The sequence below is a fragment of the Schistosoma mansoni genome, chromosome 3 (genome assembly GCF_000237925.1).
Source record: "Schistosoma mansoni strain Puerto Rico chromosome 3, complete genome".
In the NCBI taxonomy this organism is placed as follows: Eukaryota; Metazoa; Platyhelminthes; class Trematoda; order Strigeidida; family Schistosomatidae; genus Schistosoma; species Schistosoma mansoni.
Genome location: NC_031497.1, coordinates 14,022,510 through 14,045,384, shown reverse-complemented (window position 1 = coordinate 14,045,384; position 22,875 = coordinate 14,022,510). Strand labels below are relative to the sequence as shown.

General features: G+C 33.4%; 1 protein-coding gene across 2 annotated transcripts in view; it reads left to right on the top strand.

The window, feature by feature from the left end:
- Smp_150220.1 (putative receptor protein tyrosine phosphatase n,(ia2)) overlaps window positions 1–20,436 on the top strand; it is a gene marked incomplete at its 3' end in the record, with an annotated part of 43,879 nt that extends 23,443 nt beyond the window's left edge. Inside the window, exons 9-19 of one of the 2 annotated variants that reach the window (XM_018799326.1) lie at window positions 2,528–2,586; window positions 6,421–6,636; window positions 8,163–8,290; window positions 11,991–12,045; window positions 13,156–13,306; window positions 13,738–13,799; window positions 15,633–15,860; window positions 16,650–16,816; window positions 17,486–17,539; window positions 18,952–19,090; window positions 20,240–20,436. In XM_018799326.1, the coding sequence (XP_018651125.1) occupies window positions 2,528–2,586; window positions 6,421–6,636; window positions 8,163–8,290; window positions 11,991–12,045; window positions 13,156–13,306; window positions 13,738–13,799; window positions 15,633–15,860; window positions 16,650–16,816; window positions 17,486–17,539; window positions 18,952–19,090; window positions 20,240–20,308 (1,328 nt within the window). The remainder of the gene's footprint in view (window positions 1–2,527; window positions 2,587–6,420; window positions 6,637–8,162; window positions 8,291–11,990; window positions 12,046–13,155; window positions 13,307–13,737; window positions 13,800–15,632; window positions 15,861–16,649; window positions 16,817–17,485; window positions 17,540–18,951; window positions 19,091–20,239) is intronic. The other variant, XM_018799325.1, reaches the window with a different exon arrangement.
- Between the last annotated feature and the right edge of the window lie 2,439 nt (window positions 20,437–22,875).

Sequence of the window (22,875 nt, the reverse complement as noted above, 5' to 3'; positions counted from 1 at the left end):
GAATTAAAACAAGCGTGAAAAATATAATTTGGCTGATTAATGCATTATAAAGATTATTGTTCGCTAACCTATTTAGATTATTAGCATTTTTCGTCAATGGCTTGTTTCACTTACTCGTAAAGATTTGATTTCTAGAAATACATATGGGACATTTCAAAAATTTTGTTAATACTACTACAAAAGGTTGGTGATACTAAAGATTTTGATGATCCGCAACTGATAAGATTACATATCTGACTAGTTAACTAGCTAACTAACTTTGTATGGTATTTTGTACGTCACAAACATAAATTTACTGATTTCGTAAAGAAATGTCTATTGGCAACTTAGTGTATTTAATTTCACTTAATTTTAAGGTAGACATCTATTAGACTGGTTCCTTTCCTTGAGTCAGTAAAATATTTTATCATTTACTAAACTTAATTTGCACCTTACTAACTAAAATCAAAGCCGCACCTTCAGAAACAAGATTTTTATAAAAGGGTTACCTTTTTTAAATTCGCTTTTCTCCTGCCCCGTTAAAAAAGATTGAAATTTATTTGTCAAGTTAATAACCATTCTTTAAAAGAAAGTTAAATCACTGAGATGGTTACAGTATCTCAATCAATAGAAATTTCCCGTTTAACATTTTATGTAGACTTAGATTTAGTTGGAATATGAAATGGATGTGACTGATTTACGTACTATTGTCTAATAAGTAATATTTCCCAGTGGATCTTGTAAAAGGAAGTGAATATCTTCACACAATAATGTTTGGAATAATACTAAAAAGTTGATGATTAGAGTTAAACGTACAATATGTCGTTTGCACCGTGACTGAAGATTATGAATCAAATATTCATACCAACTAATAGAAGCGATTTAGTCGGAGCGAGATGCTACTTGAATACAAATCACCATTGACATGCTACATTTATTCTAGTTTCTTAGAAAATAATATGTCATTCAAGTAAGCGAAAAAACGAAATCCAAGTAAGTCCTGGCTATTGTCTCAAAAGATGATCTGATTTCTATGGAGCCTAGTGAATTTAAGTTTCATTGTGGCAATAGTATTGGAAACAAGTAATTGTTCGGCCTTAATCTTCGTCTTATCTATATAGATTTGTAACTTGAAATGTATTTATTAGTTAAAACCATTTTATTTATGAGAAAACAATGTATTGATCCAATATTATGTACTTGATTATCACCAAATCAGAGATTCTTCATTGAAATTGTAACTTTCGGAGTATTTAAACAAACCTATATATCTGTACGTATGTTACTGATCAAATCGGGTAGTTAAAAATAATTTATAGTTTGTAAAATACCCTTGTACGGCTATGGTTCGTTATTAAACTAATATGAATGGTCTCCAAACAGTGATGCGTTCTAATAACATATAAAATAAATACTTGGTTCTGACTTTATTAACTTCGCTACTAATATGAAGGTGTTTAATTTTTGTGATATGAGCTATGGAGTTTTACAAACTAAATAACAGATACTTCTTAAACAGATTTCACACGATTTTGTCCACTTCATCATAGAATAAGGATGATTCTAAGCGAAAATACACGTTGTTCTATCAAGACACGAAAATGAATGAACCTATTAGTAGAATAATTAGGGTCTGATAAAACAACGCTAACCACTTATTTAAGAGAACAGCTGTCTATAAAACACGAAGTTCAGCGAAGGGATCTCTTTTCAACGAATTTATTATCAAGCTGTACGATCGTATATATATGAAAATGTTTTATTAAAGTACTAATTCCGCGAGGAAATGTGAACACTAATAACCAAGATTATAATAAGATGAAAAGAGATCCCTTCGCTGAACTTCATGTTTTAATTTTAATGTTTAAATGGGAATTATATACCAACCGTCTATAAGGTTATTTATCATCGCAGTATGACAGCTGTTCCCAAAATAGTAGTCAACATTGAAATCACCATTGGTTATTATCAGCGGATTTATAGCTTAAGCCAGAATTTAAAAAAACGTAAATAATTAAGAAAATATAATTTGTAAAAGTGTTAATGGATTCCTTAAATACATCGGTACCCATCTTGGTGTTATTGATGTTAGTAAAGTATGAGAAGAATGAAGTGAACAATTTGAACTAGAACCTTAAACATCTCGTACTTTTTCGAAGAAAAAGCGAACGAATAAAAGTATAAGGTATAAAAACAGCAAAGTTAAGCCTATTTCTACAAGTTATTTCCAACTCAAGGTTAAAATTGACAGTTAATTAATATAAATATTGTATCTGAAAGTATGCATACAGTCATATTGGTTACCCGTCATTTTAAGATAATGTAAAGTAGAAATAACTGCTGGAAAGCATACAAAAATTTAATTAGCTTATTTAGTGAGGCTTTTTCTATTTCAAGTTGTGCGCGAAAACAGAGAAATAAACTCTTAAGGCGGGAACGCATTAGGTATTTATTTGCAGTCAATAAATCAGTCACTGTTTCCGTTTTAGCCATATTTGGATTTTAAGCATATATTTTTTTAAGTTTTACATATTTGTTTTCTTTTCAGATACAAAGATGAATTCAATAGATGGTTATTCAATTGAAGATGTTGGGTTTGGCCGTGGAGTAAGCTTGAACTTATTATTCTTTTCAATAAAAATTGATTTCATACTCTATGAATTACTATTGAATATGAACTGAGTATAACACTATTCAAACATGAGTAATACTGTTTGTGTTAAGTGAGGACTTGTTTACAGTAGTACATATTATGCTAGGAACAAGTTTTGTTAAATTGACAAACTGATACAAGCTAAGCACTAATTTTAATTAGTGAAACGATATCGAACTTAAAACTTGAAATGGTAAATCAGGGTCGATGTGGAGTGTGAAACCAAGTCAACCAATTCCGTAAGTTGTAAATTCACAAATGTATGTAGACGATTTTTTAAAAGTGGTGACATAGTTTGTTTGTCATCGATAATAGTTTGTCGAGAATAGTAAAAAATTTTTTAACTCCAAATGTGTTATTATAGCCTAATATAGATATTCATAGATCTGAAGGATTAATTAAGAATACCAAAAATATACAGCTAGGAAACAACATACTATCAGTTAAGTTGTATAGTGCGTCATTTCATGTCATTTGTGTGTGGGCTGTGATACTGCCCGGGTGCCCAAACCGAAGCAGGTGGTTTTCTTAGGGGGCCACACCCCGAGCCTTTGACCTAAAAGTCTGATCCACAAGGCAGTGGAGCATCGTGAGGAGATGCAGTCCCATGGTAGCCGGTGACCAACAATTGGTTCATTCGCCATTCGTTCCATCAGGATACTGGAGCCCATGTGCACTATTGGTTTGGAATCAGGGTTTTCCAACTCCCCTAGGTGGATCCTCCATATCCACCAACCCGGTTAAAGAGCCGGACATTCGCTTTTCGTCCTCTCACTTTCGTAAACAACACCCCCGCCACGAGAAGACAGTGAGTAGGACTTCCCTAGCAGAGGCTATATATTCGCGTGGCCATGTGAGAGCATTTCGAGAGGGAGAGTGGACTCTCCCCACTCTCGGCCGTACCAGGGCATTTGGGGGCAGTGACGCACTATACAACTTAACTGATAGTATGTTGTTAGGCGGAATTTTTCGAAGGGCAGTTCAACTGGCCTGCTGCAACATCAACCAGTTTGTCCTGCCCCCCATGGCCGGTGACGACTGATCCACCAAACGAGGCGGAAGTCCGCAAGGAACTCCAACTCTTGAAGCGCTACAAATCACCGGGCCCAGATGACTTACCTCCGGCTCTTTTTAAAGATGGTGGTGACTTTCTGGCTAAGGAACTGACGGTGTTGTTTGCAAAGGTTTGGGAGCAAGAAAGTGTTCCAACATCATGGAATGAGTCAATAGTCGTCCCTATCTTTAAAAAGGGTTCACGTCGTTCCTGTAACAACTATCGGGGTATAAGTCTACTTCCAATTGCGTCCAAACTATTGGCTTCTGTCATTCTTCGTAGGTTGTTTAAAACCCGAGAACGATTGACTCGTGAGGAGCAGGCTGGTTTTCGTTCTGGTCGAGGATGCATTGATCACATCTTCACCCTCCGCCAAATGTTAGAACACCGTCATACTTATCGCAGGCCAACAATCGTAGTGTTTCTTGATATCAGGGCTGCCTTCGATTCGTTGGACAGGACTGTTCTCTGGGATTGTCTATTGAAGAAGAGTGTGCCTGAGAAGTTCATTAACATCTTAAAGGCCCTGTATACAAACACCTCAGGCAGAGTGAGGGCATACAAACACCTTTCTCCCTTGTTCCATTCGAGCAGTGGGGTTAGGCAGGGTTGCCCGATCTCACCATTCCTCTTCAACTTTGCCATCGACGACATCCTGGAAACAGCTCTGATGGATGTAAGTAATGGCGGTGTGGATATGTTGCCTGGAGAACGACTTCTCGACCTCGAGTATGCGGATGATATTGTCTTACTGTGCGATAATGCCCAAGGCATGCAATCCGCACTTAATCAGTTGGCAATCAGTGTCCACAGGTACAGCATGTGCTTTGCACCCTCCAAGTGCAAAGTACTCCTACAAGACTGGCAGGATTCTAATCCTGTACTCACCCTGGATGGTGTGCAGATTGAAGTAGTTGAGAAGTTCGTGTATCTAGGTAGCTACATAAGTGCTGGTGGGGGCGTGAGTGATGAGATTGATGCACGTATAATGAAAGCCAGAGCGGCTTATGCCAATCTGGGCCATCTTTGGCGTCTTCGTGATGTTAGTCTGGCTGTAAAAGGTCGGATCTACAACGCGTCGGTGAGATCAGTTTTGCTCTGTGCTTGTGAAACCTGGCCTCTCCGAGTTGAGGATGTTAGACGTCTCTCTGTGTTCGATCATCGTTGTCTCCGAAGGATTGCTGACATTCAGTGGCAACACCATGTTAGTAATGCAGAGGTTCGGCATCGTGTGTTCGGGCGCAGAGACGATAATTCAATTGGTGTCACCATCTTGAAACACCGACTTCGGTGGCTTGGACATGTTTTACGAATGTCGTCCCAGAGACTTCCACGCCGTGAATTATTTGCCGACTCTGGGACTGGTTGGAAAAAGCGGAGAGGAGGTCAGTGTATGACATGGTGTCGTGGCATGAAAGAGAGCTGCAAAGGGCTAGCTTCTGTTGGTCCTTCACGACTCCCTGGCTGGGGTCCGAGAGATGGTGCAACACAGTGGCTAGAGACGTTATCAGATATGGCTCAGAATAGAAGCCAGTGGCGATCCTTCTGTAACCTTCTTTTACTTTCTACATAAAGAGTGGTTCTAACTTTCTTAACTGAAAGAGCTCTTCTGGTTGTACATTTCAGTCCGCCTTATCTTTTCATCCCTTCTCTTCCTACTTTCGTTATTTTGTGTGGCGCATATGTATCTGGTGCCCTTTTGTACCAATATATATGTGTTTAAATAAATAAATAAATAAATAAGTTAAGTTGTATAACGTAGTCAGAACGTAGTTCCGAATCGTGAGTAAATCTACTTGATATAAATTGTTGCCAGTATATGAGAGGGAGTTGTTCGTAAATATTATTATTATTAGCTTTATTTTTCAAGGGTTTAAATTAGTCCAATGGGTCTATCTCTACAAATTATGAGAGTAATATACTGTGCACTATGGATATATTCAATTTATCAGTACCGTGCGAAACAACAACAAAATTATTTTAATGCATTTTGGTTCTAGCTAATTCTTATTAACTGAATGTGATATTGTTTTATCAGCTAATTATAATTTTAATGACCTTGGGCTAGTTGTTGGATTAATACAGAGATATAAAATAGAAAAAAAAATAAACATGTAAGCCGTACACATGTCATTTGGACCTTTTATCTTAATCCGTCTCAAGATGTGTCAGATAGACCTGAATCATTAACATGCGATATCCACCAAGGTTTGTTTCTTCAATACATTTTGGCAGGCCATCATGTCTTTGAAAATATTTAATGCTGATTGATCACTGAGTAGGAAACAATGTCATGCTTGTCTGATCCTTTATTGCTGATCGAGTTCCATAAATTAAGTCGTACTGTGGCCACTAGTTTAATTGACTTGACATCGTGTGTACTCTGTTGAGGTAATGAATAGTTGAAAGTAATTGGCAAGAAACTCTAGACCTAGATTTAGTGCTAGTTGGCACTCGTCATGTTCCATGTACGGTTCGAATCCTCGACAGCCATCTTCAGAATCTGAGACGCTACCACTAAGCCACTCAGTCAGATTAACACGAAACAGTGTCCACAGTTTCTTACTGACTACCTCTAACAACAAAAGATTATTAAGTAATTGAATATCCAATAGTGACTTTAATAAATGTCTGAGTTATCATATTTCCCTTTGAAAGGATAAACATGAATATTATCACATTGTTTGTTCCTTCTTCTTTCAATGACTTTTTGCCATTTATTTTTGGCGGAAAGGCTGTGAATACAGTAAATACACATTCCAGTACAAATGCTCCTACTGAATCCCCCCAACCGTCGCTTCTTCATCGTTCTGTAGACGGTGAAACTCTAAGAAAAACTGGCCAAGTTAAATGGGAAAAATATACAATGACAATAGTTCTGTGTTCAACCATACTTACTGCAGTTGTTATACTTACAGCAATTTATATAGTTCAAATCTGTCGAACAAAGGTAATCAGTTTAAAACATGACAATTTAATATAAAGTTGTCCATTTTTCTGTATTTGATGAGAAAATATTTCGAATAAAGAGCTGAGATGTTTGCAAATTCCGTGAAGAGTTCACTGAAAAGTTAAGTAAAATTAACTCATATAATAGTTGGAATGCATGTTATGCTTTAAAATACACCCCAATTGTGTACACTAGCGAAGGCTATGTTGGGAACATCCTACCGAATGATTAAAAAAAAAGTTTTAAATGATATCAACCTTTAAGTAGTCATAAATTTGTTGCATAGCTATTATTGCAGCTCATCTATCTAAGTAACACTATTTAATGAAAGCTTACATTTTGAAATATTCTTGTTATGGAGAAAAACGTTCACAGCATCAGTTCCAATCAATTTTTTTGCTTATAAGAATGATCTTATCACCATTCATTGCCAGCAAAAAATAGTAAAGAAGGGATAATTAACTTACATCATTTTTGAACCAATTATCAGCCTATATTCCCCACTGTTTCCAGATTTCAGAACATTTCACTTAGATATTATATTGATCTTAAATGATGGAGTGATATTTTAAACATAAAACTAAACATATCAACCGAAGACTTATCGAACCATCTAGCCTACCCAACTGAGAAATGACTAACACGAACCCTCTATCATAATAATCAGGAATTACCTTCGTGGTGGATTTCTTTAGTAATCAAAAGTTATCACTCATTGAATTTTAAACCATCTTGAAATTGAGAAAGATAAAATTAACATGATTGGATAATTTCTGGGCTATACTGAAAGTGCCCATGAAGATATTGATCACTCAGTTTCTGCCTGATAATTTAAAAAAATCATGGTTTACTTAAGATCCGAAATTCCAAGGCTGAATTCTGTGTAGTGTTGGTGAATTCTAACATTAATATAGTCTGTTAAACTAGAAAGTAGGCAGTTGTTGAACGATAACTTGTTTACGGGATAGTTTAAGTGGGAGTGTACATTCAAACTCGTATGAAAGGGCGGTGATTGCAGCAGAACAGTTGTTTGATCGTAGTCTCTTTCTCTATGGACTGATTATTGATCAGTTACATTTGTCAAATCATCTTATTTATTCCCACAAATTAGTCGGTATGTGGAAGGACTAATGCATATAGAATGAAATTAATTCACTTCACTTCATGATGCATGTTGTTTTTGATTAAAAATGTTTATCAAAGGAACTAACATCATGAAACTGTAGATTACAAGTCATTGTATTTTCTACAAAGCTACTGATTAATAAATCATGTAAATTTTGTCTAGTTTTAATTGTTAAACTAGTTTTCCATCTATAGAAGTTCAGAAATTTGTTAATTATGTATATTAGGACTTTAAGATATTGTTTCTTGAATTGCATAGATATACTCTTGGTAGTAATTGAAATAATGGAAACTCTTTAAAAAAAAGATACAATAGACATGTGTTTTTATGACGATAAAAATATTGACCAATCAATGTATACAATTTTATGATCATTCAACATCTAACTTTATGATTCCAGCGTAAATCTAAAAGTGAATCAAATGAGAAATTATCTTGTCAATCAGATGATTCACCTCATCTAGAACGTAAAAAGCTTTCACATAACAATAACCTGTCTGGATCTCAACAAAGTAGTGTTTCATCTTGGTAAGTAATTTTGTTGTTTTAAATTTATTGTACAGTTCATAATTATTTTTAGTATTCTCTTGATTTTACAAAATCTCATCTATCTAGGTTTGTGACAAGCATAAATGTATAAAATAACATAGAATACATCACAAAATTACCTTCAGATTATCTAATCACCAGTATTTGGGCGTGGCCAGACCAAAATGTGGCATAAATCCATAAGTCGCTGACAAGTGGACTGAGCCATGTTGGTAGATGTAGAATACCTGGTTGGGATCCCCAAGATGATAGCAACTGATGGTTAGAGACCTTGAATGACATGGCTCAAAATCGTTTGCAATGGCTAAGGTGCATCCACTCTTTGTGTTCTCCCGAATTCTAATCTTCTGAATTCTTCATGTCCCTATCCTTTTTCTCATTCCAAATTTATTTCACTGGATTATACTCCTTCAATAACATCTTCAAACACTAATGTTTGACATAATGCTTATACTCCTACTACTTCTACCGCTATGGGATTTGAATCGACAACTGCATCTCTGTGCTAATGTGGTATGGCAACTCGAACTGATGTACGTACGTACGAAGTTCTACGTTGTGACTGACTGACTGAATCACCAGTATTTAAAAAGCCTTCATGTGGTCACATGTTCTATTGGTTTTTTTCTCTTTTTCTTAAATCTCCACTAACTCAACTAATCAGGAAATATCTAGACAAATTATCAAATCCCACACTAGTTTTTTTAATGATATCCACTTACTAACTGTGAATGTAAAAACTATTTTAGTGAATGTACTTATGGAAAATTATCATAATTATACACATGACATTACTTCCGTTTAATAATAAAAATAATATTGAAGAAAGTAATTTAAACATACACTGATTAAATTGACTATGATAATGATATTAGTACATTCACTAACTATTTGCTATCACATGAATCAACCAATCTGTTAAAAGAAAACGGTATTTTTAAATTTACGCGTGTGCTCAGTGCACATAAACAATGGTAAAAATAGAAAAATAACCTATGAGATTTAAGATATATGGCTAAATATTGACTAATTTTATTGATTTTTAAATTATAATCAAATAATTGGTCACTTTATTTAGACTATACTTATACATACGTATATGATGTTTCCAAAAAAAGTTAACTGTTATAATGAGTAATGAAACAAAATGAAACACTTGAAATACAGAATGATAAATCAGCAAACATTTTCGAGTCTATGAATAGTCGGACCTCATATATACCAGTTGAAAGTGAATTAATATTGTCTACAGATACAATGTGGGTTGTAAGACGTATGACCACAAATAATGAATGTAATACTCATGAATTACTACAAACATCAACTAATGAAAACACATTGGAACCATTTCAAAGCGTTGGGAAAGATGTATCGTTTTCATACACAGATGTTTTCATGTTAAATAAGTAAGTTAGCTACTTCTGTGTAAACAATAAACAAATCAAAAATGGATAAATGTTCACTATGTACATATAAATTGCAAAATTTGATAATCGCATAGTCTATATTATGGATATACTTTTATAAAAGATTAAGGTGATTGGATTTTTAAAAAAATCAAAAGTTGAATCAAGTCATTTTTAATTTTCTGTCTGTATTGAATGCATAAAACAATTTTCATTAGTATTCACTATACCACACTATACAATATAGTTTCTTGGAAAAATATAAAAATATTGTTAATTGTTATGTGATTAAAGTATCAAGAAATAGAGGCTCAAATGATCGTTCGGAAAATAAACGAATGAAGTACTTCCTGCTAGAAAAAGGCAAATTGAAAATGAAACGAATTTCCATCATTTCCAGGAAGTTGGTAGTTGCTGGAATGATTTGTAAAAGAAATTGATAATAAAAATGACTATAGAAGTCATTCTCTTTGATGAAATCATTTATAATCGCAATGCTATGTAATGTAACCTTTATTACTTATGATTTCGTTAGGTTTAAATACAAAACTTTCAAATTTACTCTAGTAATGCTAAATCGAGATTCACTGACTGTTCTTTTTCAATCGCTTTTACTTACTATAGCACTCTTATCAAGAAATCTATTCTGCATCATTACTACGATAAATCGCATCTATGAAACCATAAATCCACTTTACGAAATCCATTAATCCACTGATGTAAATAAGTGGTTTAGGTATGGTTTTAAATTTGAAAACTGGACAACTGTTTTATTTTAGTTTAAGAAACTTCTGATCTATATCTTAGGTTTGAATCAATTACTGCCGAACTGGAATTCTCTGTTAATATTTTCATTTTGACTAAGTTCATCTTCACTGTTTGCGTCAATTGGAATGAGGTGATGTATAACGACCTTGTTGTATGAAGTGATTTTAGATGTCAAACAATCAAACCTGATTGTGGCACAGTTGTCATGCCCTCAGACATTAAATTCATTGCAAAAATGAATCAAATTTAGAAAAAGATGCTGTGTCCCTCTTCTTTACTAATCATACGAACCGGTTTTGTTGTATTTATTGAATTGAACGGTTTTAAAACAATTTGAACATATACAAATCTGTAAACAGTGACCTATGTTATTTTGAAATGTTAGGTATATACATAAATCGTAAAGCATCGAGTACACCGCAATGTCAGTGGGATCCTAACTATAGGGAGGCCCGTTGGAGTGGTTTTGTTATGCGCTTTGTTCATGAGGGCTGGTCTACTCAAGAGCTCTGCCACATGTTCTGCTCATCTTGAATCTCAGTGAAGGGTTCACCTTCGTTGTTCCAGACGGGTCGCTCTTGTTTACCATGTTTCCCTGCTAGTTTCTTGATTGTATTATATGGTTGTTTCATATTTCCTTCTCTTAGAGCTTTTCCTGTGTAATCATTGAGTCTTCCATATATTTCCGCTTATCAGTCTCAGTGCGCTTCTTCACTCGCTTGTTTGCTTCGGTGCATTTGGCTTGTGTCTTTGCTTTCTTTTCTCTTGTTTGGCTGCTGGTGATTTATGTCTTCTTGTGCTCTCTTTTTCGAATTCTGTTCAGGCTGTTTACAGACATCCATTCATCATGGTAGTGTTTCCTCTGAGGTACAGCACCTCGTGGCACATTGAAGTTAGTGCTTCTTTGATCCTTTTCTGGTTGTTCTTCATAGTGGTTTCCTCATCTAATGGGTCCTGTAACACTTGTGACTTATTACTTAAAGCTACCTTGAATTCGCTGAACTTTTTAGTACTTCGAAGGAAAGCTGTATTGAACTTTTGTAGTGCTGTTTGTTCATTTGTGCAGTGCTTCTTCAGCTTCAGTTTCAACTTGGCCACTACCGCTGATGTATATATATATATATATATACTGGTTTTTGTAACAAATTTTGATGGAGTTTTAGGTCAGTAGAAAACAATTATTCACTGTGGGGATCTTTCAGATTCAATTATTCTTACAAACAAAGATTCTTTGTTAGGGTCTTGTGTGTTTTACTTCAACTTATCTATTACTCTAATCAGCTTGTAATAAATGTTACAATTAATTTTTGTGAAGATATTACACTTAATAAATATAAGATAAATCGGATGAATTCTTATCTTTAATTGAAATTGATCGATAATATTACCCAATGGGTATAAATCAATTTCACTATTTGAAAAATAAAAAAAATAGTTTTTCTTTCTGTAAATTAGTACATAAAATTAAAAATAGTATATTCCTTTGTTGAATTTAAATTAATCAGGTCAAGTGAACCAATCCCATGTAGTATTGATGTTCCAACTGGACATGTAATTTTAGTAAGTTCATTATATTACTTATCTGTTTTTTCGTCTCATACTTACTAAATGTTTCAAAACTGAAAAACGTTTTTTTGCCAAATTGTTTTTTTTATCTTGTTATAATACTTAAGGTTATTCAGTTTAGTATCTATGATTATATTATTAAAAAGGCTAGTACATTCACCCTTATATTAATTTGATGTGGGAAAATAAGATACAAAATATTTTACATGTGCTCTATGATGTTTCGTTTTTCGCGAATCACAGTAAATCTGTTGGGGAAGTTACCGCCATATCCAGTTAAAAAAATTGCCGAAAGCAAATATTGTTTAACCATATATGATATGGTGAGCCAATCAGAAGTAGCCAAATGAGAAGGTCCATCTATGGCGATCAAAAGTAATCTGAAGGACAAGTGCACAACATCGGCTAGGAAATGAATTGTTTTTCAAAGGGGTATATATATATATATATATATATATATATATATAATGGTTTCTGAAGTAGTTGCTACCATAATGAGGCAGAATTTTCCATGATAATGGGCAGTGTACTTAGTTCGATTGCCGGATTCAGTGATCGAGTGACAACATCAAACCATTTTTTCGACTGAGAAAGATGTTTACTGATCATAACGCTTACATTATTAAGAAAGATTATAAAAGCTTTGTTTCAATTAGTGTAAACATGGTCCGTAGTTTAGATGCTTTGAAAACTTGTCATTTCTCGGTCATCATATATCATATTAACTTGGCTTTTTGACCATTTACTTTGTTGTCATTCCATGTTCTGAAATTAGGGAGCTTAAACAGAATGCTTTACTGCATGTCCATTTGCATTATTGCTGTTTTTATGCATGATATGCATTCTTAAGGATCTATTATGGACTCAAGAGTAAGATAAAGATAAAATATAAGTGAAACGTTCCATCACTGAAGACAATTATAACAACACTCTAAAGTGATGGTAAAATTAATTATGTGTAAACACATAACCGAATCTTTCAAGGTCTAATAGTTTGAGACTCTTCATCATTTATTGGTGATATCCGTAGCCCTAAGTCTGACTTGGTAAGAAACGTTAATTTGAAATTTGCATTATCAAACAGTTTTCTTTACTTTTATGTAGTCATATATGGAAAAACATTTGCAAGATAGAAATCAACTCACAGAAGATTGGAATTCAATTGATAAGTATGTGTCTGAGGAAAGTATTTTGTATGAAGAAGGTAAAAATCCAAAAAATCAGTCTAAAAATCGAGGATGTGCACCAATACCATGTACGTTTCTGATTTAACTGTACTGTAAGTTCTAAAACTATGTATTTACCAAGTATTTAATGAATGTTAATTTCTAGGCATTTCTCTTCCACAACAATAGGTTTTTTTATTCAGTCAAAATTGATATCTAGTCATCTCTCTCAGACCAGTTCTCGATTTTCGGGATTATACAAACAATTCAAGACTTTACGATTTCCTAATGAGCATAGCAAAACTGAGTCTCTGCTGTTAAGTCAAAAGAACAGGCACTTTCGATTTAAGTTTTTTTGGGTTACATTACATGGCATTCATCATTTTTAACACTTGTTTGGTCATATTACCTGGATTATGGTAGTCTCTTAACTGGTATCAATAGAAAACTTTCAAGATTTAAAAATGATATTTCTGGACACCGTAACTTTTGACCACATATACTTTTAATGTGTTTTTAGATGATCAATCTCGAGTTAAACTTCGATCTGGCGATAACGATTACATTAATGCAAGTTTACTGGTAAGCATACATAATATTACTGTAATTTTCATACTTTTGATTATTCAAATGACAATATTTGATAATGAGATTCACTGGGAACATATAAAATAGACAATTTTCAGAAGGGTAATGTAAGCTAGAAATAGAAGAAAGAACTAAAGAGTGAATTATTTTTATTCTGTAAGTTGTACTGTTATTTCTTTCTAGAACCAACATTTAAACTCATCCATTATTTTCACATACAATAAAATCTGTAAATCAAGTGTACTAACACGTGGGCATATTATTATATACAAAGTGTATTTGCTGCAGAATATTATTTTACCAAAATAATTAGTTGGGTTAATTGTCACCGTAAGATATGAACTGGAATTTCTACACCTAGACAGATAAATCCTGATAAGACTGAAAAAGACATCTAACGGTTTAAATTCTTATTTATAACTATATCATAAGTACCTCTTTGAATAAACGTTCCATGTCAAGAAACGTTACGGCTACTGTAATTCATTAGTTTAGTAGACAGCTTAAAAATTTTAATGAACCATACACTAGCAATTAGTCTGATGTATATTTAAACTCAAGTAAGATTTAACACAAGGTTCATTAAATCTTTTGAACTAACACCGAAGTCATTACTAAGTTTACTCAACGATTCAAACCGAATGAATGAACTGTCAAATCCCGAAATCAAAACACGACTCGACTACAATAAGGTCCCGTTAATAACAATGACATAAAAAATCTATTTCAAAAGCCCCAATTATTGAGCTATTTCAGGTTTTTACTGGGTCAACGTTCAATCAAGGAAGATGTGATTCCTGCAATAGTTATACGGGAATCATTCACAGAAACTACAATGATGAATACCAATAATCTAAGCGAGAAATAAGTACATAAAATATGGGGACTGCTGTGAATAAATAGGTTTTCAAAGAACAAACAAGAAATTAAGAAGATACATTTCTTAATTAATATTATGGGTCAGAATTATTATTAATGGTCAGGACTTAATTCACTGGATAGTGAGTGTCTTACAAAACTGATTTCTTCAATCAACTATGACATTTGATCATGTTTATTTTTCTATTAATAACTTGTATATGTTAACTTATCATGTTACTCCATCATTTAAAAATATATTCTAACTAGTGATCTTATGATTTGACCTCAAATCATCCAGGGGTAGTGTAGGCTTACATCAATGATTTGGTATCATGAGGAGTCATCGTATGGCAGCTTATCATTCGTCGATTAACATCATTTTTGTTTATCTTTACAATCACGAATCAATTTTCTAAGTATCAAAGGAGTGATTACTAGAGGAATTATAAATGTATTGAATATCACAGGTTCGTGTAAATACAATGAAAAATCGTACAACAATCGTTGTCATCTGTATGCTCAAAAATGACTGACAATGACATTGGTTACTGAAAATTATTCAGTAATATAGTGCGATACACAAAAGGTAACAGCATGAAGGATATGACGATGAAAGGCACAAATAGAATTAATATTTATTGCACTGAATACAATATTTACGACAACTGAACTCAATTTCAATACAGTTCAGTGAAATTTTTAGATGACACTGATTTTTAAACAAAATGGAAGCATAATCCACAACGAGTAATTTCACAGACATTAACACATAGAAACATCAGGCTTCATGTCGTTATTAACTCAATAAAAGATTAAGTTAGTTACAGAACATTAACTTAAAATAACAATGGACTGAGACATTCAGTTGACTAAGGCGTTTTCCCCGTACATTTATAAAATAATAATGCTGAGAATTCATTGAATTTTACTTAAATACTCAAATTATTTCATTTTATTTCTACTTAGTATGACACTAATCCAAGAAATCCTGTTTATATCGCTACAATAACGCCAACAGTCAAATCAGTTCCAGATTTTTGGTTAATGGTTTGGGAACAAGGATGTGTTGTAATAGTTTGCTTAGAACGTACTGATGAATTAAAAAGAATGGATGAAATTGATCAGTTTGAATTGAATGATGCTTCAGTGAAATATTGGCCTAATGAAGGTAGTCAAGTTTATGGTTCTTTTGAAGTAAGTCTCCCAAAATCACTACTCATTTTATCCATTATATTTAGACAGTATGATGGAATTTCATATAGGATTTACCTTATTAGTTCAGTGTTTTAACTTGTAAATTAAAACTCTTGGTTAAATTTTTAAAATCCTTTTGTTTGTTTGATAAGTCCTGTGTTCAAATTGATTAATGAACGGCATGTTGTCCTGGTGAATCAACCTTTTCCTTAACGATGAATACTTAATCAAATCATTTTGGAAAGGAAATATAAAAAACGCTTTGAATATGGATTTTTAATCCACTTAATAAAGTATAAAATTGAGTGTCTGTTTAGACTTATTACTAGCATCTAGAGGGACTTAAATATCTTGTTTAAGCACGAATTTAAACTAAACATCTAATGTGTTTTATGAAAGAGACTATTTCAAAAACATAGGAGGAATTCCACTATTCATATTTGATCGATATAGTTATTCTTGTATGTTGATGCAATCTGGATAGGCGAACCAAATACTTTCACACTGAAACAAACAGACTACTTGTAATAAGCATGTTACTATGTTAACGTATAATAGTTTTAAGCATAACTTTTTGGTTTTTAGATTTTTCTCATTTATGTAGTTGTAGTCACGTCTTCATCGAACATTTTACATTTATAGTCAAATTCTTCCCCCTTAGTTTTGTTGGAAATTATAAGCCAGTGAAATGAAACTAAACGTAATACTTTGTCATAAGAAACACAGAACTATGGAGTTTCGGATATGATACAGTCGTTACTAATCACGAGAATTTCTATCTTTCGACAGGTACACCTGGTTTCCGAACACAGTTGGAGCGATAATTACATTATTCGTTCATTTTATCTTAAAAGCATTGTGACAAATGAAACACGTACCGTTACCCAGTTTCATTATCTTACATGGAAAGATGAGAATCTGATGGAAAATAGTAAGCCTATGTTGGAATTCAGACGGTAAGTTTGATTGTATTAAGTGATATTATTTACATCAAAAAGCGTTTGTAGAGGTATGATTGCTTTTCCATTAGGAAACGATTATGTGCAAAACTGTAGCAGGAATGAAGATAGAACACAACTTTTATCCAAACATAAAGTACCAACAAGGGTAGTGATCAATGAGGAAGATATTCGACATTTAGTTCTTGTGGGTGTTAGTCATCGTTAAATTTATATGTAGGTATCTAAAGATTTAAGTCATCATCAGAAGCCACACATAGGATAGATTTGTTAAATCTGAGTAATGTATATTATTACTGTGACGTAGTTCAATCGTTCAACGTTAATGAACCCGCAAAAGATATAAAGGTAGTCGGTTCGAAATCAATAAGGGAGTAAATTTTCCTCGGAAAGTACGTTAAGACAATTTTTCAAATTTATGAAATAACAAGAAACTTTAGATGATTTGGGTAATCTGTGAATAAAATAATTCCATCATATCAGCTCCCAGGTAACATAATTATTGAGTATGATACTTTCAATCAACGCAATTATAAGCCACTAGTCCTATACACTTGTATATTTCTATGGGTAAAACTTTTGTATTTAAGTGAACAACTTAGAGACTGTTACTTACTGACCTTTAAAAGAAAATCTAATTGTTTATCTGTTTCTTTAAAACTCCAGGAAGGTCAATCGTTCATTCCGGGGAATAATGAGCCCTATTGTGGTTCACTGCTGGTGAGTAAAAATCTTTCACCAAATCTTTTTAGTTATGAAGAATTCTACTGGCAGTTTCTCTTTACCTCATAAAAAATAGCAGTGAACAATAAAATCTATGATATTACATGCTAATGATCATAGATTTTGTTCTAATGTTTACTGAAATGTTTAAGATGAATTTATATTCATGAGCTGACGTGTTAATAAACCAAGTATTGTAGTTATGTAAGTTGGAAGTCGAAAACCACGTATACCTGAAGTAACAAACGCGTTTTGTAATATCAGTTATCTGATAAAATTCTCGTTCAGTTAGTAGACTAAAAATATAATGGTAAATACTCAGTAAGACGAAATATAATACTGAAAGGGACTAAAAAAAATTAGCTTGATAGAATGAATAAAGAAAATTCCATACAGTAAACGTTACAAATATGTAATAAAATGGGGAATTAGTGCACTAAATGAGTGAATATCAAATTTAAAATCAGGTTATTTAGAGTATGATATAACAGGTCAATCAGAATTAGCCAAATGAGGTCATTTGATGTCGATTAGATATTGAAGAGACAAATGCATACCATTAGCTAAAGAATACATTGATTTTTTAGGGGGGTAGAAATGTACATTTATATATAAATGAGTATTTATACATGTACTTGGTAGCCCAATAGACTTCCTTTCAGTCTTATATTCTAATTCAGTGGTTGGCTGCGCGTAGCACGGTGTGTATCAGATCAGACCTCTGAGACTTTCCATCATAACAAAGTTATTACCGTAATTTAGTTTCATATCTTACTAAGATTAATTGTGAATAACTGTTTTCTGAATTCAGTTACATGAAGTAATTTAGTACATTGACTAAAAGTCTTTTACAACGTAGGAGAAAAGATGGAACAAAATAAAAGGGAGGTATAAGAATAACGAGAAAATCAACATAAATAGAGAAAAGGAAATAAACAGGTTCGATAGTCAAATGTGAAGAATAAATGGATTGACTATTTGGACTAATTCCAATCAAATAGCATACAGTTTCTTATCACTGTGTTGCTTTTGAAGCTTCGAGACTAACAACTGAGAAGTTTCTTTCATTCAATCCAACTCGGTTATCAGGCACAATTTAGTATATTTGGTTTTAAGCCACAATTCAAGTATGAGGTGTAGCGATGCCACCCAGCTGCCTAAACGAAGCGGCAAGGGATTCGGTCTAGTAAAATGATGAATGAAAGTCGAGCAAATTGATTGTTGAGCCACCTCTTTCCATTTCAGACCTTATTGTTCATTATGGTGATGAATGACAAGACGCAGATTGTTTGTCTAGGATTCCACTTATGAGAGTTAAGCTTCATTCATGATTAAATAAGTTCGTAAGAAAATAAATTTACAACTCCCTACTGGCTCACAGATGTAATTTCTATTAATTTTATTCTTAGTGATGGATGCGGACGAACAGGTGCCTATATTTTGTTGGATCTGGTCCTAAATCGTATCACTAAGGGTGTAAAAGAAATCGATATAGCTGCTTCACTGGAACATCTAAGAGATCAAAGGCCAAATATGATTAAAACATTGGTAGGTCCCCTATTTTTTGTAAAAGAAAAAAGAGAAGGGATTAGATAATATCTACATGAGTTCATTCCAATTCTTAGGTTTTAGATTCTAAGAATATGGAAAAATAATATTACCAACTAGGTGATACAGGTTTAGTTAAATGGTGTGTGCACGGATCTGTAGGCTTATGATTTTTATTGGCTATTCTGAATACGAAAAGCTCCTTTCTGTTGAAGTTACAGTTTTGTATTTTAACAGACGTACACAGTTTAAGGTGATGAGCTAGTTCTATCGTCAGTCTACTAGTCAAGAATCGAACTGTACTCAACCACTTAACATCAACAGAGTCCATTCAACATAGTGAACTTAGGATACGTGGAAATTATGCACAGAAAACTATATGGCTGTTTTTATTGTTTTGAAACGAGTATCTCAGAAGAAACCTACCTGGGACAGTTAATCATATCGAGTTAATGAGCAATATACTTTCTCAGATCATGACAATTCTCTTGAATGAACTAGCACAACTGTGTGCTTATCCACTTAAAACTCTTACGATATGTTCTGTGATGTACAACCGATGTTGAGAAATATACTTATGTGAAGGCGAGATAACTTGTCCTTACGACATGGAACAACCGAGACGGTTAACAGTCCATGGTCTGATTTTTTTTATCGGAACCTTAGGGCCACTGTGCGTTGCAACCACCTACCCGTACCTTTTAGTCATGATTTCCATGTTAATGTAGACATTTCATTACCTTTTTCAAGTTATGCACATTGGAAATCTTACTTATAGTTGATGACAAGCCCTAAGATAGATTATATTTTGATATAGGAATTCTTCAATTTCCACGACTGATTGATATTACGAAATTTAACTGCCCGAACAGGTGCCAGATTTAATATACAAGGTGAAGAAAGTTGTTACAGGCATTCATATGACATGGCAGATTGGAAGACAGATCGCAACTTGATTTAAACTAAAGCGCCTCTATATTATGAATGAAATATTCTATGATTTGGTTTGAATTATATAACCTGAATGTTGTGTGGGACAAACACATAAGTGTGCTAACTTGCTCGTATGGAGAACAATTATTTTACTATTTAAGTATGACTAGGGACTTTTATTTGATAGCAATACTTCGTGGTTTTTCTTAAATTTAGGAACAGTATGAGTTTGTTCTCTCATCAACTGCTGAAGAAGTAGATGCAATGCTCCAACCAAGTACATGAAAAAAAAGACAGAATATCTTCAACAAAGTCAAGACAAAAAATTCACATTATCGTTTGATGTTACATTCAAATTCAATGAGATACATGTGAAATTTGTGAATAAACTGCAATGTCGAATCATGCACATTAAAACAACTCTTTTATTCTCAAATGGGTAATAACATTCTACCTGGATTTCAATAGTGAATTTAGTCATGGATACATGTACATTAAGAAAGTAGCTGTCATAGAGTATGAAACTTTATATTGCTATCGATATCACTTAAATACTTAACGATAAGAGTTTATTCGATTCGAAGTAACTAATGTGAGCTCCAAGTTAATATTGAGAAAACTTTTAATTAATTTATTCATGAAGTACTTATGTACGAACCACACTGTAAGTGTCAGGGTTAATGATACTATTCAGAGACGATTGGACCTGGGACTTAGTACACAAAAGTCGAGTGTCTTAGCCAATAGGTTAAAGCTTCAAGAAGCTCTCGTTTAGTGGGACAAACTATTACAATACACATATGCATTGGGAACACCTTAGCCATCACTGTGACGAAGTGCGTCTTCTAGTTAGAACGAATTCAACCAACAAATACTATTAATGTCCCTTAATTTGATCGGTAATAGGCATACTAATTTTCATCAAAATATCAAAACATTAACACAGGTTATAAGAGGAAGTTGTTTGACTCACTGATTCGAATGGTTAAAAGACTATTAGCTCACTAAAGTTGCTGCTACTAACAATATTCTGCCAGTGCTATGAGAAGCATAAATATTCAAGATCTGTTTCCTATGATAGCTAGGTCAACCCAACCCGGCAATCGATATAACACCAACAAAACCATGACAGGAATTTTTTAAGAATGATGAAGTAGACGTAAACTGACTTTGAGGTCAATGAGTCAGAAATGGTCACAGTTATCTTGTGGCCGTTGACAAATATTACGTGCCAAGTCACTGATCAGAATTCTGATTCTATTTTAGTCTATTATTTATTCTATACCTTAATGTGTTTGATATGCCAATTACAAGCCCGATCACCACAATTGATCGTTAGTCAAAAGCTAAGCTCCTTTCGATCTGCTTTTCGCAAGCTTCTCTCCATGCCCTGTCATGAGTTCAGGAGCAATCAGCTCCTACTACATTTATATTAAAAAAACGAATTATATCCACATATACCGCACAACATTACACTATAAAACAAAAAGTATCAATTATACACAAACAAGCCAGAAAGTGCAGGGAATAAGGGAGACTACATAATAGGCTGGGAACAAAATAATGATATTATAACTCGAAAAACCAATTACTAGCCTAGTCATGAAAAAACACAGCTAGCACCTTAGAGACAAATTCTGTCGAACATACTACTGCAAAGAACTGATCTAGTTGATTTGCTACTTAAAACACCAAACGAACAAATAAGAGCAAGATACATCATAAATAATTGGACAACAAGTCATCAACGACGTATATAAACTAATAAATAATTGCTGGTTTACCGTGTTACTTAGTTAGTGTACTATTTAATGGCAAAGTAGAGTGGAGTAACAAACTATTCATTTGGTTTAGAGAAAAATTTCGTATTTACAACCTTACTTTTTCGATAAGTTTATATCTCAAACCAAGTCCTGTGTAATAATTACTATTCATAACGGAAATATAGCCCCTGAAATTATCTTAACGGCTTGATCAAACGGACAATAAGATGGTACATTGACGTAATCTATTAAGCTGTTTTGGTCCGGCTAGCAACAAAATATTCCTTATATAGTTCACAAGAGAAAAGAGGGAGATTGAAAACGAGTTTCCTAGTACCCCTATTAGGTGACTGGAATGTTGGTTTGTTTTTTAGTCGTTCATGTAATCCTTCAGTCAATCGCCACTGCTGAAGTTTTCACCTTATCGGAGCTATATCAATGCGCATAACAAATATTTATAGACTCTGTTCGAATGCGTAATCAGCTGGAGTTACTTGTGCGATTTATTTGTCATACTTGGCTCTCATATTCGAATTAAGATTGAACAAATAATTTTATCTAAGCTACAGAGACCTTGAAATAATGTTATTGTATTTCACGCGATTAGAATAGCATTAGAGATATATTTATTCATAGACTTAGTACTATTATATATGCTTATCCAAAAAAGTACTTGCCTTTAGATATATATGTCGTTTTAAGAACTAGTGGCATTGAGCGCTACTGTGTATAACGAAAAGTCATTTCAATTACTGTTTACCTTAAATCTGGCTAGCAGGATTTAGTTGTCACTTTGACCGACTCCAGGTCAGTAAAATATATATCACCACCAATAATATAAACTGGGTAATGCCTAGAATAAGATATTTTCAATCACAAGCCGGATGACAAAAAACAAATAATTCCTTGGGTTACTACTACTAGTTCAATCTATAGAAACATAATCGCTTATATTAGGTCAAATAAATTAGGAACAAACGTTACCATAAAGTTAAATAATTTATAGGACATACGCTAAATTATCTGTAAAATACGAAGAAATACAAAGAATTTCAATACAAAATAAATAAATCAGTAAATGTACATTTT